The sequence below is a fragment of the Penicillium nucicola genome (assembly GCF_028828085.1).
Source record: "Penicillium nucicola strain IBT 29836 chromosome Unknown utg000007l, whole genome shotgun sequence".
Classification (NCBI taxonomy): Eukaryota; Fungi; Ascomycota; class Eurotiomycetes; order Eurotiales; family Aspergillaceae; genus Penicillium; species Penicillium nucicola.
The window spans coordinates 256,572-281,920 of NW_026643131.1; the positions used below are offsets into that span (position 1 = coordinate 256,572).

At 51.3% G+C, this 25,349-nt stretch overlaps 14 protein-coding genes across 14 annotated transcripts; 7 read left to right on the top strand and 7 right to left on the bottom strand.

The window, feature by feature from the left end:
- Positions 1 to 631: 631 nt before the first annotated feature.
- Positions 632 to 3,794, bottom strand: N7511_007148 (mRNA transport regulator MTR10; the record flags this gene model as incomplete). The annotated part of the gene is made up of 7 exons (XM_057129525.1): positions 632 to 720; positions 768 to 1,235; positions 1,282 to 3,006; positions 3,061 to 3,151; positions 3,203 to 3,475; positions 3,525 to 3,617; positions 3,669 to 3,794. The coding sequence occupies 7 exons, from the start codon at positions 3,792 to 3,794 to the stop codon at positions 632 to 634; spliced, it is 2,865 nt and encodes a 954-aa protein (XP_056982593.1).
- A 196-nt stretch (positions 3,795 to 3,990) lies between these two features.
- N7511_007149 (small nuclear ribonucleoprotein E) lies at positions 3,991 to 4,360 on the top strand (the record flags this gene model as incomplete). The annotated part of the gene is made up of 3 exons (XM_057129526.1): positions 3,991 to 4,113; positions 4,163 to 4,253; positions 4,311 to 4,360. 3 exons carry the CDS (start codon positions 3,991 to 3,993, stop codon positions 4,358 to 4,360), a joined length of 264 nt encoding a protein of 87 aa, XP_056982594.1.
- Positions 4,361 to 4,393: 33 nt separating this feature from the next.
- Positions 4,394 to 5,124, bottom strand: N7511_007150 (5-formyltetrahydrofolate cyclo-ligase; the record flags this gene model as incomplete). The annotated part of the gene is made up of 3 exons (XM_057129527.1): positions 4,394 to 4,509; positions 4,561 to 4,986; positions 5,037 to 5,124. 3 exons carry the CDS (start codon positions 5,122 to 5,124, stop codon positions 4,394 to 4,396), a joined length of 630 nt encoding a protein of 209 aa, XP_056982595.1.
- Positions 5,125 to 5,252: 128 nt separating this feature from the next.
- On the top strand, positions 5,253 to 6,077 carry N7511_007151 (uncharacterized protein; the record flags this gene model as incomplete). Its single annotated transcript, XM_057129528.1, has 4 exons — positions 5,253 to 5,357; positions 5,404 to 5,518; positions 5,566 to 5,744; positions 5,793 to 6,077. 4 exons carry the CDS (start codon positions 5,253 to 5,255, stop codon positions 6,075 to 6,077), a joined length of 684 nt encoding a protein of 227 aa, XP_056982596.1.
- Positions 6,078 to 6,202: 125 nt separating this feature from the next.
- On the bottom strand, positions 6,203 to 6,797 carry N7511_007152 (uncharacterized protein; the record flags this gene model as incomplete). Its single annotated transcript, XM_057129529.1, has 2 exons — positions 6,203 to 6,611; positions 6,655 to 6,797. 2 exons carry the CDS (start codon positions 6,795 to 6,797, stop codon positions 6,203 to 6,205), a joined length of 552 nt encoding a protein of 183 aa, XP_056982597.1.
- A 253-nt stretch (positions 6,798 to 7,050) lies between these two features.
- On the top strand, positions 7,051 to 11,291 carry N7511_007153 (putative non-repetitive nucleoporin; the record flags this gene model as incomplete). The annotated part of the gene is made up of 4 exons (XM_057129530.1): positions 7,051 to 7,324; positions 7,372 to 9,789; positions 9,838 to 10,625; positions 10,677 to 11,291. The coding sequence occupies 4 exons, from the start codon at positions 7,051 to 7,053 to the stop codon at positions 11,289 to 11,291; spliced, it is 4,095 nt and encodes a 1,364-aa protein (XP_056982598.1).
- Positions 11,292 to 11,535: 244 nt separating this feature from the next.
- On the bottom strand, positions 11,536 to 12,698 carry N7511_007154 (TauD/TfdA dioxygenase family protein; the record flags this gene model as incomplete). Its single annotated transcript, XM_057129531.1, has 2 exons — positions 11,536 to 11,651; positions 11,711 to 12,698. The coding sequence occupies 2 exons, from the start codon at positions 12,696 to 12,698 to the stop codon at positions 11,536 to 11,538; spliced, it is 1,104 nt and encodes a 367-aa protein (XP_056982599.1).
- Positions 12,699 to 13,524: 826 nt separating this feature from the next.
- N7511_007155 (EXPERA domain-containing protein) lies at positions 13,525 to 14,498 on the top strand (the record flags this gene model as incomplete). Its single annotated transcript, XM_057129532.1, has 4 exons — positions 13,525 to 13,585; positions 13,653 to 13,847; positions 14,146 to 14,298; positions 14,428 to 14,498. The coding sequence occupies 4 exons, from the start codon at positions 13,525 to 13,527 to the stop codon at positions 14,496 to 14,498; spliced, it is 480 nt and encodes a 159-aa protein (XP_056982600.1).
- A 273-nt stretch (positions 14,499 to 14,771) lies between these two features.
- Positions 14,772 to 16,150, bottom strand: ddiA (putative DNA damage-inducible v-SNARE binding protein Ddi1; the record flags this gene model as incomplete). Its single annotated transcript, XM_057129533.1, has 2 exons — positions 14,772 to 15,463; positions 15,544 to 16,150. 2 exons carry the CDS (start codon positions 16,148 to 16,150, stop codon positions 14,772 to 14,774), a joined length of 1,299 nt encoding a protein of 432 aa, XP_056982601.1.
- An 871-nt stretch (positions 16,151 to 17,021) lies between these two features.
- Positions 17,022 to 19,258, bottom strand: N7511_007157 (putative salicylate hydroxylase; the record flags this gene model as incomplete). Its single annotated transcript, XM_057129534.1, has 4 exons — positions 17,022 to 17,965; positions 18,015 to 18,843; positions 18,893 to 18,967; positions 19,019 to 19,258. The coding sequence occupies 4 exons, from the start codon at positions 19,256 to 19,258 to the stop codon at positions 17,022 to 17,024; spliced, it is 2,088 nt and encodes a 695-aa protein (XP_056982602.1).
- Positions 19,259 to 19,486: 228 nt separating this feature from the next.
- N7511_007158 (CocE/NonD family hydrolase) lies at positions 19,487 to 21,381 on the top strand (the record flags this gene model as incomplete). The annotated part of the gene is made up of 3 exons (XM_057129535.1): positions 19,487 to 19,680; positions 19,749 to 21,242; positions 21,294 to 21,381. 3 exons carry the CDS (start codon positions 19,487 to 19,489, stop codon positions 21,379 to 21,381), a joined length of 1,776 nt encoding a protein of 591 aa, XP_056982603.1.
- A 375-nt stretch (positions 21,382 to 21,756) lies between these two features.
- On the top strand, positions 21,757 to 22,338 carry N7511_007159 (cupin domain-containing protein; the record flags this gene model as incomplete). The annotated part of the gene is made up of 1 exon (XM_057129536.1): positions 21,757 to 22,338. One exon carries the CDS (start codon positions 21,757 to 21,759, stop codon positions 22,336 to 22,338), a length of 582 nt encoding a protein of 193 aa, XP_056982604.1.
- Positions 22,339 to 22,932: 594 nt separating this feature from the next.
- On the bottom strand, positions 22,933 to 23,341 carry N7511_007160 (uncharacterized protein; the record flags this gene model as incomplete). Its single annotated transcript, XM_057129537.1, has 2 exons — positions 22,933 to 23,013; positions 23,063 to 23,341. The coding sequence occupies 2 exons, from the start codon at positions 23,339 to 23,341 to the stop codon at positions 22,933 to 22,935; spliced, it is 360 nt and encodes a 119-aa protein (XP_056982605.1).
- A 236-nt stretch (positions 23,342 to 23,577) lies between these two features.
- N7511_007161 (uncharacterized protein) lies at positions 23,578 to 25,208 on the top strand (the record flags this gene model as incomplete). The annotated part of the gene is made up of 5 exons (XM_057129538.1): positions 23,578 to 23,967; positions 24,021 to 24,508; positions 24,564 to 24,653; positions 24,716 to 24,831; positions 24,889 to 25,208. The coding sequence occupies 5 exons, from the start codon at positions 23,578 to 23,580 to the stop codon at positions 25,206 to 25,208; spliced, it is 1,404 nt and encodes a 467-aa protein (XP_056982606.1).
- Between the last annotated feature and the right edge of the window lie 141 nt (positions 25,209 to 25,349).

A 25,349-nucleotide genomic window follows, 5' to 3' on the forward strand; every position in this document is an offset into this window, starting at 1 on the left:
TCGGAGCGGGTGGTTTTTGTTAGGCGATTTGGGTGATGTATAATGTTATAGTATAGGCTTGTGTACGATCAGTTTTCTCATTGGGGTGTTGCGATTTAGCGACGCTGTTTTTATTACCATGTTGTTTGGAGTTGTTTGGAGTTGTTTGGAGTTGTTTGGAGTTGATTGGAGTTGATCTTTTTGTCTATTCAAGAATATGTCATGGAAGGTGCAGAACTTGGTGTTTGTGGAACAATACTTATAGACCCGGATTGGGAATCTATAACTTACAGGATATTTGAATAGATCTACGTTGTTTAATTGATAATCAATTGATTCATTGCTCATGATCAAATAGTGGAGACTGCTTATCGCATCTCTACACATGCCTGTAGACAAGAGTTCTGACTATCTATGAATGCTGTCTACACTAGGTTGGAAATTCCAACCTGACAGGTAGTAACTGATGATGCCAGAAAGTTCTGGCTAAGCCGGCGCACCGGCAGATCATAAATCATATCGAGACCGGTATTCATGCCCTCGCGTGCCACATGGCGCGTCAATAACAAAGGACCAAGACCTGACGTGCAAATGCTCCCGTGGGTTCTTTTGGAGTGCTTGGCACTAGGGGGGAAAAAGTACAGTGAGAATTTCAGCCGCTGAATCGGAACCGGGTGGCCTCCAGGCGGCCGAGTCCATCGCGTGGAGCCACATTGCGGCGGCGGTACGAGTTGGTGAAGTCTGCCATTGTTAGTGTTGTCGTATATAATCGGGGAACTTGAACATACCTTGAAGGAGAGCACGGATCTTGCGGGTCTCTCCGGACTGTACTTTGTCGGAGACGTTCTTGAGGAGTCGTTCGGCCTCGCCCTGCTTCATAGAACCAGCAGGCAACATCTGCAGTGTAGCCTGTAGCCAAGCACCGCTTTCTTGGGGAAGCAGCTCGAACATGGTCATGATCACACCAGAGGCATCAGGGAAGCAGTCGCCGGGGAAGGTGAACATCATGCCGGTCAAAACACGCTGCGACAAGGGCTGACCCTGCGAGGCGATCAAGGCCTTCACAGCCTCACGGACCTCTGGTGGAGTGGAGTAGGGCTGGCCTTCGGGGGTGGTGAATTCAGAAACCATTGGCTTGTCAAATGCAAAGCTGAAGAGATCCCGGTAGTAGTGAAGCGTGGCGATGAGAGGGTCGACTTGTTGAAGGGGTGAGGGCGCTGAGAGCAGCGGAGAAAATGGGGACAGCCAGAGATGAGCTGATGCACTTCTTAGGATAGTAGCGGACGGCATTGGAGGAAAGACGGAAGAAGTCCTCAATCACGTCGGGCAGGTTCTCGGGAGGGAGGTCGTTCAAGATGCGCAGGAAGGCAATTGCCTGCTGCTCATAGAACTGGAAGACGGCATCACTGGTAGCCTGGTCAACGTACTCGGCGCCATCTGAGTATTCACGCACGACCGCGTCAGTGGCCCACAAGAAACAACCCTCACGTGAAGCCTGGAAACCGTTTGCAATGCTCTCCGCCAGGGTAGGCAAGAGAGGAATCATGCCGGTGCGGTAAGAAATAATCATGTAGCGCCAGCAGCGGCACACTCGTTCAAGGATAGGCGTGGAAGACGTAAAGTTCATGACGATCGTGGTCATAATAGGGAGAATCTCAGCACAGTATTTGACGGCGGGGTTTTCTTCTCCTGGTGCAGAAATGGGAGTCACAACTTGCACGAAGATGGTGATCAGCTGTAAGTGGTCAGCCACAGCCCGCTGGCCTTCTTCGTCCTGCGCATTGTTGGCAAGGTTCATAATTCGAGCCATGATCGGGTCACAGAACATCTTGTATGACTCGTAGATCTTATCGTGGGGCTGGACCGAAACCACAGCGGCGACACCCTCAGTCACCTCCTCCTGACTGGCAGGCTTCAGTTTGTCGAGAACCGACTCAAAGAAGGAGTGCAGCTGAGCGATATGACCACCGAGCAGCTTCTGGCAGTCTGTACCCAAGAACTTGAAGGCAAGAGCAGAAGCCTGCACAACTTCTGGAGAGCTGTGGTGGAATCCAGAAATCACATAGTTGAGCTGCGCCTCAAGAGTCTCGGGGTGAAGAGCGGTCCATTCTGTGTAACGGGCCAGCGCCATGATTGCCTGGAACCGGACCTTCTCCTGGTCTGGGATCTGAACGATCAAAGGAATCAATTGTCCAAGAACAGTGCTTTCCTCGGGATCAACCATTCGGCCCATTGCACGGAGGCCAAAGAGGGGAGCCTCCAGTTCTTGCCAGTGAGGAACATGCTCGTTGCTAGCTTGCGAGGCATACTTGCCTACCCACTGCTGGATCAGCTGGTAGATCTTACCGAGGCAGTTGGACACGCCAACCACCGCACAGCAGTCCTTGAGTACATCACCCATGGCATGACGGAATTGACGGAACTTTTCTTCCTGCTCGCGATCTCCGCCGAACAAGTCTGTCTCGCCTTCCTCTGGGACGGGGTACTCCAGGTGCTTGACCATAATATCCACAAGTTGAGAGAAGATATCCTGGAAGCTGATGCGGGCATCGTTGTAGCGCTCCAAGGTGATGTATTGCTTGAGCTCGTACCAGAACATGAAGGTCAGAGACACGGCATCACGCTCCCAATCCCGAGCACAGCATTCGAGCAGTGCCTCCACGAGACCACGGAATTCACCTGGAAGACGCGCAACAAGCACGACCCAAGCTTCACCAGCCTCGGCAAACATTCGTGTTATACCCTTGAATGCCTCCAGATCCTCAGCCTCCGCGGTTTCAGCAATCTTGGGGCGAAGAGCCATCAGTCGCGGGTAGAGCGCTTGAATGACGGGAAGCGATTCATCAACATCCTTGGTGTCGCGGTAAAGCGTGCAAACACAGTCGACACCAGCGTCGAAAGAAACATCGTTGTCGAGGGCCTTGATGATGACGTCCATGAGGGGTGACTCAACGACCTTGGCGGCGGGAATTTCACGAAGCCATGAAGTAATGCAGTCGAGAAGACGGGGATTGGTAGCGGCGGTAGCTATACAAATTAGTTATGCCTTGATCCTCCATTGATGTATAAATTTGAACTCACGCGATGATTGAGAGTACTGAATCATTAGCTGCATGACCTGCTCCGCATTGTCTTCCAGCAATTCCTTGGTTCTTCCGAGCAATTCATCTTCCTGTTGTGAGTGTCAGCTAAGCTTTCATCCACACCACTCTCAAACACATACGCTGAGGTTAATCTTGCGACCCTCGGTGACTTCCTCGGGCAAGATTTTCAAGAACTCCAGCACACAATCTCCAGCACTGCTTCCCAGGGCTGACCCGACGACCGCCAAAACATCCTTCCACGCGATCATCTGAATCGCCAAGCTGGCCAAGCACACGCATAGTTGAGTCTGAATGGGCCGCGGGCCCGACGCAAATGCCACCAACAGGTTCAGGACGGAGTCTCTGAGCGCTACAACCGAATCGGGGGGTAGTTGGTCAAGATCGAAAATAATCTGCGCAATTGTAAGAGAAGACCAGCATCCACCATCGCGGTAAACATACCTTGCCTTTCAGTGTAGTCGCAGCAAACAGTTTGGCCTCGACTGGGACATCGGGGGACTGTAATAAAGCGTGGGTTGTAGTCCAGGCCTCAATCTATTCACAGAGTCAGCGAATCATATCCCTCAATGTAACGGATTAGCATACCGATTTCTGGAACTTCTCTAGGAATTCATGGGCCTGAGTCTTCTCAGCCCTGGACACATTCCCTTGCATTGTCGCGACGGCCGCCAGGACCGGGGCGAATGCCTGCCCGGCTTCCTTGCTGGCCATATTGAAAACAAAGTAAATCAAGGCTCAGCAATGGGGAGAAGGGTATAGAGAGAGGAGGGGAGATGTGACTTGGGGGAGAAGGTGGGATGGTGCCCGTGACGTGTATTGGTATTACGGTAATCAAATCACGGGACGCAGAGCTTTCTCATTTTGGTCCGTTTGGCCTCCAGCTATCATTCAACCCAACACACTCAACATGGCTCCCCGCAAGACGTTGTTAGCGCCCATCCACTTTATTTTCAGTCTGCTGCAGAAGCGCAGCACTGTCTCTGTCTGGCTGTATGAGCAGCTGGCATTCCGGATAGAGGGGAAGGTCCGGGTATGTAGTTTCAACAACGCGCTTGATTTCTCGTGCTAACAGCTACTAGGGATTCGATGAGTTCATGAACCTGGTCATTGATGATGCCGTGGAGGTGCGCCTTGCCACTAAGACAGAGGAAGAGAAGCGCAGGCCATTAGGTATGGATTCTGGATGCCCAAGTCCAGCTACACAGAATACAGCTAACTCCGCAATAGGCCAGATCCTCCTCAAGGGCGACAACGTCTCTCTCATCCAAGCTGTTTGATTTTTCGCACTCTCTTTTCTATTACGATTTGCGCTACACCCTGCGATCCAGATATCCACCATCACCAACCACGATCGCGTCTATCAGCCAGTCATGCTCCACCACGGGAATATCTTCGGAGAGCAATTGATCTTGCAGAGAAAGGGCAACTACCATGGAGTTCAGTCGGGGCTAAAGGGATTGTTTCTGGGACTTCTTACCAAGAAATGGCATTTTTCTGGCCACGTTTGAATATCGCGTTAGAAAATGATCATAATACCCTTTACCATGGCCAAGTCGCCGGAACCCATGGTCAAAGGCCATGCCCGGCATTACAATCAGATCCAGTCCTTGTGTCAAACCATTCTGGCGACCCTCAATTTGTGTAGCTTGGAGTGATGGAATCCCCCACTTGTCCGGCTGTAATGACTCAAACTCGGCCATGGACCGGAGCGCGAACATGTCCATGATGGAGGTCTTGTCTTGGGTGTGAATATATGGGATGTAGACCTGTTTGCCACTTTGTAGAGCATCTCGTACGATCCCTGTAGTAGACAACTCTCCAGTAGGCATGGACAAGTAGACAGCAATACTGTTTGCGTTCTGGTATTCGGCCAGCGAGAGAAATTTGGTCGTGGCGGCTCTAGCTGCGACAAGTTAGTTGGGGGAGAACCACATAGACCAATATCAATCTGACATTGTTGATTTATTGAAGCAGCCGAAAGACTCGAAAGAGTCGATCGCATGCTTTTGCGCAGTTCGCGCTTTGCGGATTGAAGGGCCATGAGGTTGTTGAGGGGGAGTCCATTCCTGATAGTGATAAGGTATGTGGGACCCAAGGCATCAAGGGCATCTAGGGTCAAGGGCGCCTCAAATACTTCTCGATTGCCAACTTTCCTTTGTCAACCCCAAGATGTTTTTTATTTGGAGTCTGTTGGCTACAGCTGCCTGTGCAACTACAGCAAAAGATTTGGTTGGAACATGGACTACCAAATCCCAAGAAGTCATTACTGGTCCAGTATGTGTTTGTATATCATCACAACATATGAGACTAACACGCGCAGGGATTCTATGATCCGCTCAAGGATAAGCTGCTGGAGCCGAATCTGACTGGTGTTTCATATTCATTTGACGACCAAGGTCATTATGAGGAAGCATACTACCGCGCAATCTCAAATCGTGAGTTCTTCGATATAGACTACTGGATAGTACTGACAGCATGGTAGCTGTCGATCCAGCATGCCCGAAAGGAATCATGCAGTGGCAACACGGGTCCTTTGAAATATCTGCCGATGGTTCTTTGACACTGAACCCAATTGCCGTTGATGGTCGTCAACTATTGTCCGATCCCTGTCGGCAAGAGATTGGTCTATACACGCGATACAACACAACCGAGCACTTCAAGGTACTTATTTTACCCTTTCTTTGGCCAGTTCGCTCTAACACTGCATAGTCATTCTCCACAGGAGTCGACAAATATCACAAGATTCAACGACTCGACTTGAAGAAGCCTGATGGCTCGCTGCTTCATCCTATGTTCCTTGCCTATCGGCCACCAAAGATGCTACCCACCACAACATTGAACCCCAAACCAACTGGCTCTAAGGGCAAGCGTGATGTGTCGTCTAAGTCTGGATTCAGTCTCATCAGTCGGGAAGAGTTGATCAACCCAGCACGCTGGTGGTGGTTGGGTGTCCTAATGACCTCGCTTGGAGGCGCGGCAGTTTTCTACTCGTGATTTGTTATACTGGCGTTTCGTTGGCGGTAATGGCGTTGGATTCTTTTGTTTTCTTTTCCTTGTTCAATTGATTGCCTGCTAGGCTATTGTGACACTATTATACAATGGTAAATGTAGATGTAAGCTCAAGAGAGTTCCTTCAGTGCCTTGGTGATCTCAGCACCGACCTCTTTGCGATCGACTGGTTTACCCGTCAAGGGACCATTCTCAGCAAAAAGAGCCTTGAAGAGGACACCCGGGTTCAGCTTTTGACCGGCGGCTTTCAATGTGTTGATCTCATTGACAATCACCTCGGTGATCTCGGCAATCGGCACTGTTTCGACCTGACCAGCGTATTCCTCCAGGACGACCGCTTGCGCATCCTCCTTCTCCTTCAAGTCGAGACGTTCAGCAGCTTCAAACTCCTTGGCCGCATCCTTGGTCGCATTCAAGCGTTTCCGGATGAGCGACAGGAGTTGAACGTCGGTCTGAATGGGGGAAGAGGTTTTGGCGGCATTGTTGGTCTCCGAAATCAAAGCGCGAAGCACATTCAGTCTATCCATAAGCTAAGATCGACCAATTGCAGAAGGATTCCTACCTTGTGGTGTCCTTTGCTCTCATGGCAGTTTTCAAATCAGTCCGCAAGGTAGCCATCAATGGCGGCAAAACCGGAGCAGCAGTAGAGTTCCATCGTATCAGACGAGCGGGAATACGCGCAGAAACTCGAAGTGATTGAAACATGGTTGATTGCAGAGAGGAAATGCGGTCAATAGTCGAAGTTCAAACAAAAGGCGGAAGATCCCAAAATGGTCTGTGCACCGCTCCCAGTGTTGACTCTCTTTTCGCAAAGACCTTGAATGATCCAATCTCTCCTCCCCTTCCTCATCGTCTTCTCTTTACCTGCTGTTTGTCCTTGTGATTAACCATTCGACACATACTGCAGCTCCTCTATCGTTTCTAGCGGGGAATTCTCCCTCGCTTCTGTTCAGTTATCATGGCGTACCCGTCTCTTCCAACAAATCTTCCCCCGGCGACGCCGCAGAAACCCCTTCCTGGGACGTACTTCCAGACTCCAGCGCCAGTGTCTGGAACCCTCCAGGTCAAATCGCCGCAAACACAGACCCCTCAGACCCCTATGCCGAAGCTCCCCCCGGCAGCATCGCAGACCAAAAATCAGACCTTGAGTACCGAGGAACGCGGGGCGCGAACAATCAATAACAGCCTGCAAAGCGAGTCGCGTTACCCAGATCTGGACAGCTATCTATCACGTAAGACTCATAAGTTTTAAAGCTCTTGCAGAACTGACCCAAGACAGAGGGCTCTTCCTCCGAGTACAACATTCCCGCGGCTTCATCATGGGCGCCATTCCAAAAAGTCAAGATGTACGACATCCCCGATCAGATCTTCGATCAATATAACCGCGCACAAGTTTCGACCAGCATGGGTTTGTTTGCCGAGCTAAATCACGCGTGGGTGGCCATTGACAACGCACTGTACATCTGGGATTTCACACACCCAAACCCGACATTGGTGGGATTTGAGGACCAACCGAACAGCATCAATGCTGTCAAACTGACCAAGCCGCGTCCAGGTGTGTTCTTGCCGGCTATTACTCATTTACTTGTGGTTTCAACGACCGCGGACGTGATTTTGCTGGGTATGGGTTATGAGACTACGCCGAGCGGCAGCGGCAGCGTCTCCCTGTTTCAAACTGGCATGGCCGCCTCGGTCCGAGGCCTAGATATCAATGTGTTTGCAGCTTCGCCATCGACTGGCCGCATTTTCTTCGGTGGATCATCTGATAACGATGTGCACGAGGTCACCTACCAACAAGAAGAACGGTGGTTCCAGGGCCGCTGCGGCAGAGTCAACCACACGAGCTCGCGCCTGTCAGCTTTCAGACCATCAATGAGCATCACGAACCTTGCACAAGCTTCATCCGAGTTTGTCACCCAGATGGTAGTTGACGACAGCCGAAACCTTCTTTACACGCTTTCCTCCACATCTACAATTCGCGTCTTCTACATGGGATCGGACGGATCTTTGTCCCTTGCAATCACCAAGCGCACTCAGGATATTTACTCCAACATTGGTCACATCATCACCTCTAATGAAACGCTCAACCCCAGAGTTAGAATTGTTTCAATCAGCCCTGTGCCAAAGACGGAGGCATCGCGGTACCACCTGGTTGCAACAACAGCGACAGGCTATCGCATCTATCTCAGTGCAACCAATTCATACAACTGGGCCCCTTCAGAGACCGGTCCTCCCACGAGCATGCAGGCGCTGCATGTGAAGACACCTCCCATTGACCTTACCCCGGATTCGCCTTTCAAGATTCTATCTGTCCCGAGCCCAATCCACACACTTGCTCCTACTCGCCTTGCCGAACGATTCTCGCCTGGCTACTTCTTTTGTTTCACTAGCAAGGATCCATTGCAAAAGATGGATAGCCTTTTCATCTCGACGCCTGACGCTGGCCGAGTTGCTCGTTCCCAGGAAAATGCGGGCACCGGCAAGACGGCAGAATCAGCTATCATGATCGAACTGGGAGGCAAGGCAGAGGACATTGGACTTGTTTCAGCACCTTCTTCTGTAGCCAATGAGTTGGCTGTTCAATTCGATCACCCGGCTGCTGAGATCGCCATTTTGACTAACGGTGGAGTTCATCTCATCCGCCGACGTCGTCTCGTGGATATCTTTGCCTCATTGGTCCGCAGCGGCGGTAACTCTGACGAAGGCCTGGCGGGCGAGATCAAAAACTTCATTCGAACATACGGCCGGAGTGAGGCGCTGGCGACAGCTCTGGCAGTGGCTTGTGGTCAAGGCGTGGAGATTTCTCCCGACCAGAGACTCACACGTATCAATGACCCTGATGTTCTGGAGTACGCTCGCAAGGTGTTTATTGAATACGGTGGTCGGCCTACTGTGAACGAGAATTCTGTGGCAGATAACTCTACCGCCGCCATTGACGCAGTGCAGCCTTCGCCACGACACACTGGCATCGGGTTGTACATTGCGCGTCTGCTGAGATCCATCTGGAAGAAGGAAATCGCCAAGGTGGGCAAAGGACCCAATGGTGCCCAGACTGTTTCAGCTGGTGTCAGCTCTGCCAAGTTGCAGACTATCCAACATGATCTCAGTGCCCTCCAAACATTCTTCAAGGTCAACAAGACTTTCATCGAGGGACTCAGCGGACCCGAGGCTCTTGCCCGAGTGTCCACCAAGCAAGAAGAGACCGCACTGCAGGCCGAGCACCGCGCTCTCCACTCCCTTGTTCAGCTGGTCACTCACACAATTGAGGGTATCTCATTTGTACTAGTGTTGTTCGATGAGCGAGTCGATGAGATTGTGGCAACTCTACCCGCAGAGTCGAAAGAAAAGTTCCTGCAGCTCACCTTTGAGGAGCTGTTTAGCTCCAGCAAGGGCCATGATGTTGCCAAGGAGCTGGTCAAGGCCATCGTCAACCGCAACATTGCTAAAGGCTCCAACGTCGAGACTGTGGCTGATGCGCTCCGTCGACGATGCGGCAGTTTCTGCAGCGCCGACGACGTCGTGATCTTCAAGGCGCAGGAGCTGCTCAAGCGTGCCCCTGAAGCCGGTGCCAATACGGAACTAGGCCGCAACCTACTCAATGACAGTCTTCATCTCTTCCAGCAAGTGGCCGAGAACCTGCCCATGGATTATCTGGTTTCGGCAGTGGAAAACTTCATTTCCAACCAGTTCTTTGCAGGTAGGTGGATTTATCACTCTGTGTTATCTCGCTGCTAACTATTGACAGGCGCCATTCAACTCGCACTCAACGTGGCCGGCCGCTCTGACAAATCCAACCTTGCCCTTTCCTGGATCATGGACCAACGCCCCGAACAGGTACGCATCCCTTGCGCCCTATCCATATCCCTGTCCCCTGGATCTTGGACTCTGCTCACCCGTAACAAGGACACCCGCAAGGAGTACTTCTACTTCCGCAAGCAATGTTACGACCTCGTATTCAAGATCGTTCTTGCAGTTGATACGCTGGCTGCATCTGATCCCGGATTCATCGATGGCCAGCTTACCACCATTGCCAAACGTCAGAACGAAGCTTATGGTGTGATCTCAGGCTCGACAGATGAGGTCTTTTTGACGAGCTTGTACGACTGGTATCTCGAGCAGGGCTGGAGCGACCGATTGCTGTCGACACAGTCGCCATTTGTGGTCACCTACCTTCAACGCAAGTCGACTGACGATCTTGACCATGCTGATCTCCTGTGGCGATTCTACTCCCAGTCCCAAAAATTCTTCGAGACCGCTCAAGTTCAGTTCGATTTGGCCGTTAGTGCTTTTGCTCTCCCATTGAGCCGCCGAATCGAGTACCTCGGCCAAGCCCGCGCTAACGCTTCCATTTTCACGGCCGATGTCGGACGTCAGGCACGGCAGCGATTGCTGCAGGAGATCTCCAACCTCATTGACGTGGCTAATATTCAAGACGATCTACTGCAACGACTGAAGGATGATGAGCGAATTGATGCGGATCGCAAAGTCGACGTGCTGCGCCAGGTGGATGGACCCGTGATGGACGTTAGTACAGTAAGTGTCTTAACTTCCTCTTCAGTTGAATCACCCCACTCACATGATCAGCTCTTCAATGAATATGCCGACACTGCTGGCTACCACGACATCTGTCTTCAAATCTTCTACTTTGCCGACCACCGAAATTCCGCCGACATCAAGTCAACATGGCAACACTTGATTCAAACGGTGCATGACGCAACCGCCCGCAGTGGCTCACCGCAACCTTACGAAGCGGTGATCGACAAAGTCCGCAGCCTCGGCAGTCGCTTACGCATGTCCGAAACAGTGTTCCCGGTCCGCGACCTGGTTCCTATGCTCGAGCGCTATGCACTCGAATTCCAAAGGAACGTCGGCCCAGCCACCTGGGTCGTAGATCTCTTTTTGGATCTTGGCGTGGCGCACGAGTCTTTGTACGCCGTCCTGGAGACCATGTACTACACTGACGAGGCGCCCTTCCACGGCTCCAACCGGCGGTATATCGCCAGCGATCTCTTGTACCTGCTCACTGGCTGGTTCCAAGAGACCGTGCGCCTGGGCGGTATGGTCTTTGGATCGGATGTGGTTGCGGAGCGGATCTCCGAGATGCTGTTGATCCTGCAACAGGGCAGCAATGTTCTCAGCCAAGACGAGTTGACCACGGCTATTGAGTTGCGGTCGCGGATTGACGACATCCTGCGGTGATATCCTTGCATTGGCTGGTGAGACCTTCGAGGATCCAGATGATTTGACCTAGTTTTATTATTTTTTTTACTGTTTTCGTGGTGTTTCACTTTGTACTCTAGGCGTGGGATGGTAATGAAAAAACGAATCACAAATGTTACTAGAGCAATGCTATACAGCTACAAGCCAGTGGAAAGTGTGCAATCCGAAATGATTCATTAATGTATACCAAACGCCTCTACCATGAACGAGTCTATGCCGCCAACTATTCCGAGAAATCGTCGTACACAGGAATCGGTTTCTCAGCGAGCGCAATGAGACGGAAGATATGACGAGCTTTGGCACCATAGTCATCATCCAAGTAGTCCACAATAGCAGAGTCTGTTTCAAAAAAGCATCAGTATACACACGATGCAGAGCAAGAAGCTTAGTAAACTCACGAATAGTCGACCGATTGTCAAACATCACAATCGTCCTCGGCTGCCACCTCACCCTCGCCTGGAAATCATGCCCAGTCACCAAATGATTCATCAGGAAATCCAACAACCACTTCATCTCAGAATCCTTCAAACCCTGAATCCTCGTAATAAACTCGCCATTCAAAAACAAACACTTCTCCCCCGTCACGGGGTGCACGCGCACCAACGGATGCAGCGTATCAACCGCATCCTTCCTGACGAGCCCGCCAGCCAAACGGGTATGATTAATCATCTTGGCCGAGGTATGCGTCACCTTCAACGAATCTAAGAAACTAGCAAAGGTCGGCGACAGCCGCTTATAGGCCATATCCGTGGCGGCGAAGACAGTATCGCCGCCGACCTCGGGGCCCTGCAGCAGACCCAGCATGACATAGCCCGGCGGCTGGATTTCATAGCTGACATCCTGGTGCCAGAGGGTGGTGGTAGTGCGCTGCTCGAGGAAGCGGGCGATCTCGTCGCGGTTGCCGTCGCGATGGATGATATGGAAGGCCGGGTGGTCGGTCATGGAGCCCGAGACGGGCTGGTAATTGGGCTTGCCGAAGTGGCGCATGAATTCCTCTTGGGCGTCTGGGCCGGCGTCGATGAGATCTTGGTCGGGGAAGGCGAGGACTTTGCGCTCGGCGATGAGGAGGGCTAGCTCATCGCGGCCGGCGGATGTGAGGGTGGAGAGTTGCACGCCTTCGACTACTGAGCCGATGTTGGGCTGGATGTGGGTGACTGTGGCGGATTCATTGAGTAGGTTGCGCTTGTTCTTGTTGGCGCGGAGGGCTGGGTCTTTGTATTCGAATGGTGTGAGGGGGTCGAAGAAGATGGGATCCCAGCTGGGGAGATATTGGGGGTATTTGGTTTTGATCTTGGATTGTTTCTCGACATCCACGTAGGGGATGTTGATGTCGTAGCTGATTGGGGGTTCTTTTTTCTTCTCGCGAAGGGGGGCGGAGGAGGGCATGGTCGTAGTATAGAATAGAGTATAGAATAGGGTATCAGTATATCGAGTGAAGGTATAGAATAGGGTATCAGTATATAGAGTCCAGGTATCGGTATAGCAGGACAAAAGATAGATCTCGCCGGCATCAAGCCTTCTTATATACTCGAACAGCGGTCAAGATGCGATTTAATCTATTTCTCCAACTTAATCCCCCCCTTAGATCAGACCTCAAACACCCTAGTCACAAATCCCGGAGTGATCCGATCCCCTTCTCTGAAATTCACCGCTTCAATTGTCCAGATAAGGCATGCAGTGGGTTCATCTTTGCCTCGGCGTCAAGGGAACGGCACGTTGGAATCAGTTGGTGCGATTGGCTCGGTGTTGCGGTCTGCGTCTTTTCTCTTTCAGACCTATCCCATCTGCCTCCCTATCACTTTCAAGGACCTTGGACTGTGCAGGGATCGGGCCGGGAGATGCATGCTATAGCAAATGTCATCATTCGGGAGAGCAGAGGTCCTTCAGTCAGGCCACCTTGCGAGATAGATGCCCGAAAATTGAGAAGCAGCGGTGTGAGGTTCTACGTAATGGAGGGAGAGTGTGGAGAGGGAGAGGAAGATGGAGAAAGAGAGCGTTAAATCCCCAATAAAGTTAGCATTTAGTGGATATCGAAGGTTCTTTTCGTTTTCTGTACCTTGAACTCGTACTTTTGGCGAGAGAAAAAAAAAGCAAAGAAGCTCAGTTGCATCTTTAGCCTTCGATCTATAAGGTCACCTGACCCGATATCTTGTCTGTTTTCTTTTCCTCGTCTGCATATGATCCAGCAGAGCTGATCATTCACCATTCCACCATGCTGAAGCGCGACACAGCCTATCTGCTGTTCTTCGTAACCCACCTGCCTATCATCTTCCGTATGTCCTATCCCGTGTGTCCAGTGGATACAATCCACATTCTTTGTTCAACACTGACAACCCCTAGTCATTGACACAGTCCCTCTCCAACCCGCCTCCCTCCAAACCAATCTCTCCCACACTCTCCGCCAATTCTACATAGACACCTACCATGACAAATTCTTCGAAGATCCCGCACCCACGTGGTTCACCGTCTTCATCTGGATGGAACTGATATACCATGTTCCCGCGTCCATTTGGGCGGTGCGGGGATTATTGACCGGTATATCTCCCCTATATACACCTCCACATACACAGACAGACCCAATACGATATTCCAATTCCATCCATACCAACCATCCACACCCATCATGATATAATGTGCCCAGATATCACAGGCAAAGCCACTATCAGAGTCAGATAGGCCACTGCAGCCCAACCGACAAATCACAACCCCAGCCCTAAGGAACACCGGAAGAAGAAACATTGGAAGCTGAACACCACCACACCACCACCAAGCAACCAAAGAAAAGAAAACAAAAGAGAAGAAAAGAAAAGAAACTAATTTCAATATCGACCAGACCACCCCCTCCTCCCAGTCCACCTCCTCATATTCGGCATCCAAGCCTTCATCACGTCTCTGACATGTCTAGTGGATGTGTGGAGCTGGACGGACCGGTCCACAGACCAGAAATGGCAGATCACGACTCTTTATGGGCCTTATGTGCTGTTGGGTGAGTTTTATCATTCCTAACTTATAACTTATATTTATAAAGTATATGCTATATGCTATATTCATACACCACGGATGAGGTGGCTGAAGTAAACTGACGAGCTGGTTCTGACTCTTCCCTACTCTGCAGGTGCTTATATGGCGTTGGATATGGTGTTCCGGTTACGGGACAGACTGGTTCAGAAGAAGAAGTCGGAATGATTAACTTGCAGTCAACTGATGCTAATACTGATACTTAACTAATACTAATATTAAGACTAATACTTATACAAATACTACTACGTAGATTTGGGAGCTTACGCTTACACTACTGCCAACACTGAACTTACTGCAGACTGCAGTGTCTTACGGGAGAAAGACCATGTGCTAATCGTACACATCATCAAAGTGCTTGATCGGAAAACCGCTAAAAACAAGTCCCTAAGCCAATCCCCATCCCCCAACGCCCCTGTAAATGAAATGCAGTTTCTCGCTCTAGATCAAGAATCCAATGGCATGGTCCAGGTTCCCATTCGCCATATCAAGCGCCCGAACAGCTTCTTCGCGTGTAAAGCCCAGCTCGGTGATTTTGGCGATGGCATCCTGTGGCCAGCGCGATGCGGGCGGTGCAGGCGCAGGCCGGATATTGATTCGTGGTTGGGAGGACGTAGAAGCAGGGGCAGTGTTGCTTCCCTTTTCACCACCGGCTTGGTGGGTAACAGCTCCAGTTCTAGCTCCGACTTCCGCCCCATCGGCGCCCTTGACCGTAGGCTCGGCTTCGAATTCCTCAGTCAGGTGGCGCGGGATATCAGCCTCGCCGAGGAACGGCACAGCCTGGTCTTGGATGACGAGGGCGCCCCGCTTCAGGTCAATGCAGGCCTGGTGTCGGCGGAGCATGTCCAACCCCAGAAGAAGATCTATCTGCTTGCCCTCCATGACGGTGAATGAACAGGGGAGGAACATCTCGCCGATGCGGATCTGGGCAGAATGCACGCGGCCGAGGATCGGCGCGGTGCCGACTCCCTTGGCGATACCGCCGTAGCGGCGGTCGACTAGCCGCATGATGTTGCAGGCTGTTGCGCATTCGGGTGACATAATCGTCACCTGGGCGCCGGAGTCGACGAATGCGTTTAGACGGTGGCCGTTTACTTCGACGGGGATGTAGAGCATGGTGACACGGCCGAAGGCTAGTAGCTAGTTAGCTTGGTTCCGACTTGGATGGGGGGTGCGGGCAACAGGTAGCGGGGACCCCTATGAGGATACATACACTCGGGATGATGCTCCATGGCGTTGTGCAGGTTCTCTGTGACGGCATTCTGGCGAATGATCTCCTCGATTTCTTTCTGATTATCCGGATTGAAGGGATCGGCATTCAGCATTGCAATGCGAGCTTCTTTCTCGGCCTCCAGCTGGGACTCCCTCTGCTGCTGCCTCATCAGGACCTCGCGGAACCGCTGGGCGTTATCGGCCGCGTCGGACAGCTCGGGGTTCTGCCTACGGACGGCTTCGCGCACGCGGGGATCACCCAGGATGTGTAGGCGGATTGTTTCTGGGTCTTGCACGCCCGGGCGGGGTGGGCCTTGACGGGGAGCAACAGAGCTGGAGGCTGAGGGGGAGGGGCGTGGTTGTTGCGGAGGACGGAGGGTGACGTGGGCGCCTAGCATATCGCCTTCGGTGATGCCCACTTGCTCGAGGGTTTGTGAGGGGTTTCCGAGGAGCTGGTTGTTGTAGACAATTTGTTGGGCTTCTGGGGGGATGGCAGTTTCGCTTTCGACAATAGCTTTCAATAGCTCGATCGTCATGTCACCGCCGACTTCTAGGTTGATGATGTCCGAGTCCGCGTCGGGGCGGATGACGCTTACGGTGATACGCATGATGGGCGAAATAGAGGAAAGGAGGAAGGGATGGAAAGAGGGAGAGAGGAAAAAGAGGAAGAAGAGAGGAAGAAAAGAAAGCGAAAGAAAGTGGTGAAAGGAAATGGAAGTGGATGAGTAAAGCCGAGCTCTCTCTTCTTCCACTCCCTTGCACTTGATCTCCGCCAACACACTACACGCTACAATCAACGCTTCACTTCCATGTCTTGCTAACCTGATCCTACAACACCCGATTATTAGTCCCTTCTTACTGGTGACACATTTACAGCTGTGGTCAAGGTCAAAAGTACCAAGTACCAATGTCTGATCCCGGGCCTCGAACTATGACTTAGCCTGCGCAGTGCTGTTTATTGTTGTTTATTGCTGTCCAGTGCTGTCAAAATGCTGTCAACTTGCCGCGCTGACCTGCATTTCGCCGCACACGCACGGATCGACACAGGTATGATCTTCGCATATGATCCCCCTTCACAGAGCGAGAAGCATCTTCGGTCCGACACGGTACTTCCCGGTAGGTTACCGTTTTCTTCCCTTTCAAGAGGCCTGCAGGAGGGCCTACGTTTCAGATTGGCTGCCGGATCAACCCTAACGGCTGATCAAGCATGGCGCCTGTTCGGGAGGTCAATGGCTTTATGTCTACCCCGCCTAGACTGCTCCAGCCTCATGGGAACCGCATGTGCCCAGTTCTGTGTCGTGGTGCCTGGTGGCTATGGGCTGCGGATATATCGGATGCGCCGAATACGACCGTCTATTTGGAGGAAACTCTATGCATGTCGGAGAGGTGCCGACGACTTGCCGGGTACCTTGAAGTCATACGGTATATCTTGTATGCAATGTACAATGGACAATGGGTAATGGGTAATGTGGAGACTAACTATTCAATGCGCATAGCCGAGGATACATCAGGAACCCCAACTCCACTTACGACCTTGGCATCGATGATCTCATCAATGGGAATCTCACCCAGCCGCGAGACAACATGGTGAAGTGTTGGCAAAGCATCCCAGTCAAGTCCTTGAATCTCGACCTTGGCCTTTTTAGTCCGCTGCAACCGCGTCACCTTGGACGGTACAACCTTGGACTCGGCAGCATGAGGCACGAACACAGGATACTCGGCCTCAGCCTGACCCTTGTATTCCTTGCCGATCTTAGGCATATACCGATAAACCAGGATACCATCGTCAGCCTCGCCCCCAATGGTCCCAGCATCAACAGAAGGATCCTGATCCTCCAACCCTTCCAGCTCGAAATGTCCCCACACAGCCCCCTGCCAACTAGTCTGCAGTCGGTAAGATTCGTCCCGCTGATGTACATCAATGGCAGTATAAAGCTTGGGCATGCCCAACTCTTCCCGCCCAGAAACAATCGGATCAGCCAGATTCTCAAACAGAATAGGCATATAGGTCCCCTTCAGCACTGTCCCATCTTCCTTGGTATACTGCACTCCGTGAATGTAGAGTCCGATATGGCGGTATCCACCGCCACCCAGCCAGTCCATCCCGCCAAGGGTAGTCTGCGAAAAACTCGCTCTGGCCACGGTGCTGGGGGAAATAAAGCTATACCGATCAGATGGGAAGAGGTTCTGCAGAAGAGTTCGGCTAGTTTTGAATTTGATAGAGGCCGTTGTGAACGTTGACTGGGTTGACTTGAGGACCCTGTCACGGCCCATCCAGTCCTGTCGGGGACCAGGCATTGGCCCAAAGACGATAGGTTGACGCCAGTACATGTGTGGGTTCTGAGACCAGAGGTGTTTGCGAAGGACCTGGGCAGAGTGGTCGAATTCATCGTGCCCGTAGATATATGCCACCATGCCCATAGCTAACACAGTCAGATCATACTCCTTTATAAATTCAATAGAAAGACTTACCCGTCTGCGGAGAAATCGGCTTACTCGACTGACGAGTCATCTCCTGAATAGTCGTAGCACGCTCAAATCTCGCCTTCTCATAGACCTTCAACCTCTCCGCCACCTGGCCCTCCTCAACGCCACGAGGAAGCATCACAGCCAAAGAAACAGCATCTTCAATGGCCATAGCACCACCAGACGCCCGATACGGCAAGAAAGGATGAGCAGCATCACCAATAATAGCCAAACGCCCCTCAACCCATGTCGGAAGCGTCTCCATATCCAGCAAAGGCCACAACTTCAGCGTTTGCGGATCAGCCTTCGCCAGCAGCTTACGCACCTGCGGGTTGAAATGCTTATAAACATCCAACAAGGCGTCCTTTCCAATATGCTGGTTATAGGAGTCCCCCGTGGTATCAATAGTCGTATCGGTGTCGGGATGGATACAGACAAAGTTCAACAACTCGTTGTTGGCACAAGGATATATCACCACTCGTCGCTCTTCCGCGTCCCACATATCAACAGCGCCAAAGTCCTGCGCGATACTGCTCGTCTCGGGGTCATCAAGCGCTTCTTGTCGACTCATCAAGAAGCGGAAGGCATTCTTGCCTGAACTGAAGGGCTGGGCTTGGGAGATCTTACTCCGAGTCAGGGAGTGGACGCCATCAGCGCCGATGAGAACGTCGCCTTTGATGGTATCGCCGTTTTCCAGTGTGACTGTTGCGTCGTGGGCGTCGACATCGACGACCTTGCTGGCTGTGTGGAGTAGAGCTGGTTTTCCTTTTCCAGGTGCTTGCGCAAACTGCTTGAGTCCCTCGTGGAAATGTGCGCGATGGACGAGGAGCCAGCGCTGTGGTTGTTAGTCTCGAGAATGGTAATGGAGATGAGTTAGGGCTTACGTGTCTCCACATTGCTGCATGCTGCTTGATGTTTGTAATGTGCACTTCTTCTCCAGCTGGAGTGTATTCTCGCAGCTGCATCAATTAGGTCCATATTCCATTTCGAAGGATCCGTCTGCATCTCACCTGTTCGGCCTCTACAGCACCAAAGTCCTCCGCGTGGATCCCCAGCCGGCGCAAGACACCATTTGCATTAGGCGACAGATGAATCGCAGCTCCCACTTCATTTGCAAAGCGCGAACGTTCAAACAATTCAACTCGATGTCCTTCTTGTCTCAGCGCAATGGCCGCGGTTAGACCGCCGATGCCAGCGCCGACGATCAAGACTCGGAGGCCTTGTGTGTCACTCAGATCCGTGAACGTCATGTTGATAATTCTCTATCTGAGACTCCAGTCGATAAGAAGAGACCAGAGACGTATTTATGGCCTCTACTCCTCCGGGACTTGGTCGTTTGACATCTCTCGGATGCCCATTTCGGCTCCACATCGGGGAGGAGACCGACACGCATTATATGAACCCATACAAATTCACATGGGAAAATTCCCGTTGATTCTACTCTTTCAATTGAAGCTCACCTATTTTAGAAAAATAAAATGCCCAACCAGATCAGAGACATCGCAACCCGCGACGAGACCTCGTTCTCCTACATCTTCGAGCAGAACCTCACCATCCCACTCAAAGATGAATCAGGTCTGGTCCGATGCAACATCTACCGCCCCAAGACCTCAGAGAAGGTCCCTGTCCTCGTCACATACGGACCCTACGGCAAGGATATCAGCTATGAAGCGTAAGTATACCAACCCACCCCACCCCACCCCACAGCCCATAGCCCTAAGCCAAACTGACAAACCCCAGCTTCCACCCGCAAAGCTTCAGCGAAGTAAACCCCGAGCAACGCTCCGAACACTCCGCCTGGGAAACGCCCGACCCGAAATTCTGGACTAGCAACGGCTACGCCGTGGTGCGCGCCGACGAGCGCGGCACCGGCCAGTCAATGGGCAAGCTGGACACAATGTCGCGAGGCACCAGCGAAGCCTTCTTCGACGTCGTCGAGTGGGCCGCCGAGCAGCCCTGGTCCAGCGGAAAGGTCGGGCTCCTTGGGATTAGCTACTACGCTGGGAGCCAGTGGCGGGTGGCAGCGCGGCAACCGAAGGGTCTTGCGTGCATTATTCCCTGGGAGGGGATGTCCGACTACTACCGGGATCGGTGTCGACATGGTGGGATCCTGTCGAACAAGTTCATCAAGTTCTGGTGGGACCGACAGGTCGTCAGTAACCAGTATGGACTTGGGGGACGGGCGGCGAGGAACTGGGGACCGGATAGTATTGAAGGGGATTTGTCTGATGAGGAGCTTGTGCAGAATCGACAGGATCAGACGGTTGATAATGTGGTGAATCGGTTCCGTGATGACTTGTACTATGCCTCTAAGGAGTATAGCATGTCTGATATCAAGGTTCCATTGTTGTCTGTTGCGAACTGGGGTGGAATTCTGCTTCATCTGCGTGGTAATGTGGAGGGGTATACACATGCAGGCTCGGACTTGAAGTATCTCCGCTTCGTCACTGGCCGACATGACTTGCCGTTCTTTTATCCAGAGGAGGTCGAGCTGCAGCGCAGTTTCCTGGACGCTTTCTTGAAGGGCGAGGACCGGGCCGGGTGGGCCGATGGCACTGCGCCGAAGGTTGACATGGTTCTGCGCAAGGGTGATGTTGGACATAACAACGCTGAAGCCGAGAAGACTTTCCCTCGACGTGTGGAGCAGGAGTGGCCGATTGCTCGTACGCAGTATACCAAGTTCCATCTCACCTCGGATAACGGGCTCGTCACATCTCCACCGACGGAATCTCGCTCAACAAAGATCTCATACCAGGCTCTTGGTAGCCTCGAGAACCCCCAGCTGGTCCAATTCACGACCGACGCTTTCGAGGCCGAAACTGAGATCACGGGCCACATTGTCGCCCACTTGAATGTGTCTATGAGTGCAAACCCGGGCTCGGAAACGCCCCAGGACCTGGATCTGTTCGTGACACTGCGCTATATCTCGCCGGCTGGAAACGAAGTCTTCTACACGGGTACAGCAGGTGATCCGGTGCCATTGTGCAAGGGATGGCTGCGCGTTTCGATGAGACAGGTCGATACTGAGAATTCTAAGCACCGGGAGTATCTGCCTCATCGGAATTATTACTCGACTGATGTCAAGCCTGTTATCCCCGGTGAGATTTATCCAGTTGATGTGGAGGTTTGGCCGACAAACGTGGTCGTCGAAAAGGGTGGTAAGATTTTTTTGGAGATTGGAAGTGGTGATACTCAGGGCTCTGGAATTTTCCAGCACAACTCGCCTGAAGACCGGTTAGTACTTCTTTTTCTGTGTTGGGGGGTTTTCGCTAATTTGAGATACAGGTCTGTTGAACGCTTCCAGGGCCAGAATCACATTCACTTTGGTCTTGCGGAGAATTATGTTACGCTGCCTATTATCCCGTCTGCTTAGGTGTTTAGAAGTAAATAGTATAGATTTGAATGAGTACATAGTGAAATTCACAAAGTTCATATTACATCGGATTATTCCTAGTTGGGTAATACTTCTAGGGCTAACGTACTTTCATACAATTTGACAACTTGCTAGCAATTCCATAAGTCATACCACGTCACCCTTAGTTAACCCTTACTAATTACCAACCTATTCAATTACTCAATTCCCTTTTCCTACCTCGGCCCCAATATTGGAGTCCGTTTCCCACATCTATCCGATGTGGACAACAAACCCGATGCGGGGAGACACAGGATATAGATGCAACACAATTCCAAAGCAAGCCTTCATAAATCCCAAATTACTGTCAAAACCTCTATTCACTAGACTTCAATCATGCCCGACTCAACCCCCAAAAACATCCGCCCCCTCAACCGCTTCATAACAACCCACAATGAAAGCGGCAAAGCAATCTTCTCCAACGACATCCCAGAGCTCATGCCCGTGCAAAGAATCACCGACGGCGCCGACTTCAGTCTCGCCTACACCACGGATCACTTCCCCGCGCAACTCAACAACAAAACCGATATCACCGAATACTCGAACTACCTGACCAGCCCACCAGGCATAGTCGTGTCGAGCGGGACAGTCTGCCGGATCGTGGATATGCCACCTGCAGCCCTGAGCCCCATGCACCGCACTGTCTCGCTGGACTATGGTGTCGTTCTCGAAGGCGAGGTTGAGCTCCTGCTTGATTCTGGTGAAGTGCGGCTGTTGAAGCGTGGGGATGTTGCTGTGCAGCGGGGGACGAACCATGCTTGGAGGAATGTGACTCCTGATGCTGTTGATGGGGATGGGGTGTTGACGCCTCAGTGGGCGAGGATGTTGTATGTTCTTCAGCCTTCGAAGGAGATTGAGGTTGATGGGCGGCGGTTGGGGGAGGTTGTTGATGGTATTGGTGTCCGGGCTAGTACTTAGATTGTATGTACGTATGCATTGGACTTGATGATTTCTTGGAAGTGTGAGAATAAGAAAGTGAATCGTTTGACTGTCGGACAAACGAATCAAATGGCTTGTTATAAACGACGTTTTACACTTTTCCTTTCGTTCTTCTTCTGTCAACTTTCTACTTTGATGGAATGGAGATTATGCACTTCGAGCTTGACATGAAGACTTCCTCATTCAGGAGGACTATGGTGTGTTTCTATGCTGAATTCTCATATTGATGAGTGGACTACTAGCCGCATCGCTTTGCCTACTCCCTTTCGAGAGGTGTTTGTATTGTGCTTTTCAGAGTACTTACGGGCGGGCATCTCAACATTGATCCGGTCTTGATTCGCTCAACATGACTTAACTTACTTGGTTTACATATGTAGAAGTGCGCCGTTGACGCTGACGTTGACGTTGGCGTTTGTGTTCTAACATGATTCGTGTCCACGACGTAACAAAAAACCTGAAGAACGTCTGTCACACTCTTCCTTTCATAATTTGCTTATAAATTGAAAACAAGTGCTCGAAATGAAAAGTTGTACTCCAATATGAACTCCAATTATCAACGATATCACACCCAGTCTACCACTCCCCACCAACATCATAATGGAAGATCTTGTCATTAATCTTTCCTCCCGTAAACCTCCAAAGTCGAGAGACAGCCTATGCATAGTCAGTGTCAAATACAGATATCTCATATGAGAGAACCAACAGCATTCAGCCACACGCCATGCAGCATAACCTGGATAAACACCATCTCCCCCGGATTGTTACCACCCGGCCTCTCTTCGAAAGACCGAGTGCGGTTTGTGGGACGATACGCTGGCATGCGACGGTGATGTGTTGGCCAGTCTGCCGGCTGCAAAGGGCTTATGGGAGAGGCATGTTCGTCCTGGGTGTCATGTCCGCTGTGGTGGACTTCGTAGTCCGCGAGGATGGAGAGGGTCGGGGTGGTGGTAGTGGTGGTAGTGGTGGTAGTAGTGGTCGCCATAATGAGAGAAGACAAGCAAGAATGCAGAAAACGGAAGCAGACCTGGACTACGGGGAATCCAGAGTCCGACATGAAGTATACAAAAGGGAGAAAGTCCCGAACCCCAGGTTTAGGGCTTACTCCCCCACATGTCCACATCCCGACTCGCAGTGTCAGCTTATGTCCGACTCCGACAGTCCATTTATTCTATATTCAGTCCCGGAGATCTCATTATTCCACCCTGTAATCCCTCCAAAATGGATCTCTCTCGTATTTTGGCCGCAAATATCGACGGCCGCACCCAAAACACCCGCTATCGCCAAAGCCAGTTCCAAAAACTCCAATCAAGCTTGGTCAAGGACATTGCCTCAATCCAAGATGCAATCATCTCAGACTCAGGACACACGCGGACTGAAGTTCGCGCCGAGATTGTGCTCGCGCTGCAAGAGATCAAGACCCATTATTCCAGCTTGAGTCTGGAGAAGGATCTCGAAGCCGAGTATCGCATTGCGCGCGGCAAAGACAGCGCAGATGCGAGGCGTGGAAATGGAATTGTGTATATCATACCGAATACGCACACATTTTTCTATTCCGTGATCTCGGCGTTGAGCGCTGCTCTCGTCGCTGGTAACTGTATCGTCCTCGAGGTTTGTTTCTCTTCCCTTTCCATGGAAACTCAAATACTAACTATGCCACCCAGCTCCTTCAAACAACAAGCGCGCTGCCAGTTCTTCTACGCAAGATTCTTTCAGAAGCACTAGATCACGACACATTCGCCATCACAACCCAACGACCAGACTCCTCATTCCTGAACAAGGCCTTGATAGTCGACCAAACCGGGGAGTCTAGCACCAGCAGTGGACTGGTCTCACCTGCCACCGGAAGAACGGTGGCTATCGTCGATCGCACAGCCAATATCGCCGAAGCTGCACAGGCATTGGTAGCAGCGCGGTTCGCGCTCGGCGGTCGGTCACCATATAGTCCGGATTTAGTGCTCGTGCACGAATTCGCCATGAAGCCTTTTGTCGAGGCTGTTATCCAACATGCGTCAAAGTATCTTGCCGGCGAGAATGGCGAGGCGAGGTCTCTATCGAGAAAATCTGGCTTGTTGGATTCTATCCAGAAGGATAGACGGGCCAGGGTTCTTGTTTCTGGGAGTAATTGGGGAGTTGTTGAGGTTCAGGATCGGTGAGCTTACTTCATTCCGTCTAGATATTGAATTGCTCTAACGTTGATTTCATAGGAAATCACCCCTTCTGCAGAAGAAGATTGCAGAGAAAGTGTTACTTGTTCATCCATTCTCTAGCTTGGATGATGCTATTGACACCAACTGGTATGTGTCAATCCAATCGATGCATAGAGTTATTAAGCAAGAAGCATCTAACATGTCAATAGTAATCAAACCCTAGCAGCGACTTATGCCTTCGCAGCTCCTTCGTCAGCCAAATACCTGACCCAATTCATCGACGCTCATGTCTCCTGGGTCAACCATATTCCCAGCCACATGCTCAGTCAGTACCTCGTCAAACCAATCACCTAAGACAAACAAAATACTAATCCAGACACAGTTGGTCCAGCTATCCCCATGAACACAATCCCATCTTCTGAAACCCGCTACGCAAAGTCTCAATTCGAGCTTCCACGTCCACAACTGATCGTCCCAGCTCCAAGCTCGGTCCAGATTATCCTCGGTAATGATACTGCCAAGGCAGATACATTGTGGCGGGAAGCTATTGCACCGCTGGCATCGACAAAGCAGAAACCGGGCTTTAAGATTGGGTTCTTCGAACAGGGTATTATTACTGGTGGTCTTATTACGCTTGCTTCACTGGTCGCTACTGTTTCTACGTTGGGATATTATACTTGGACTTATATGCGGAGAATTTAATAAGCTCCCAGAGTGAATGGAATGTATTCTTATTTTTAGTCTCTTTCTTTGCTGGACGGGAGTATTTCTATCAAAGCTCTGTCGAGTATGATATGTTGCATATCTCTTTACTGTGCTTATATAGTGTGTAGCCATTGAACA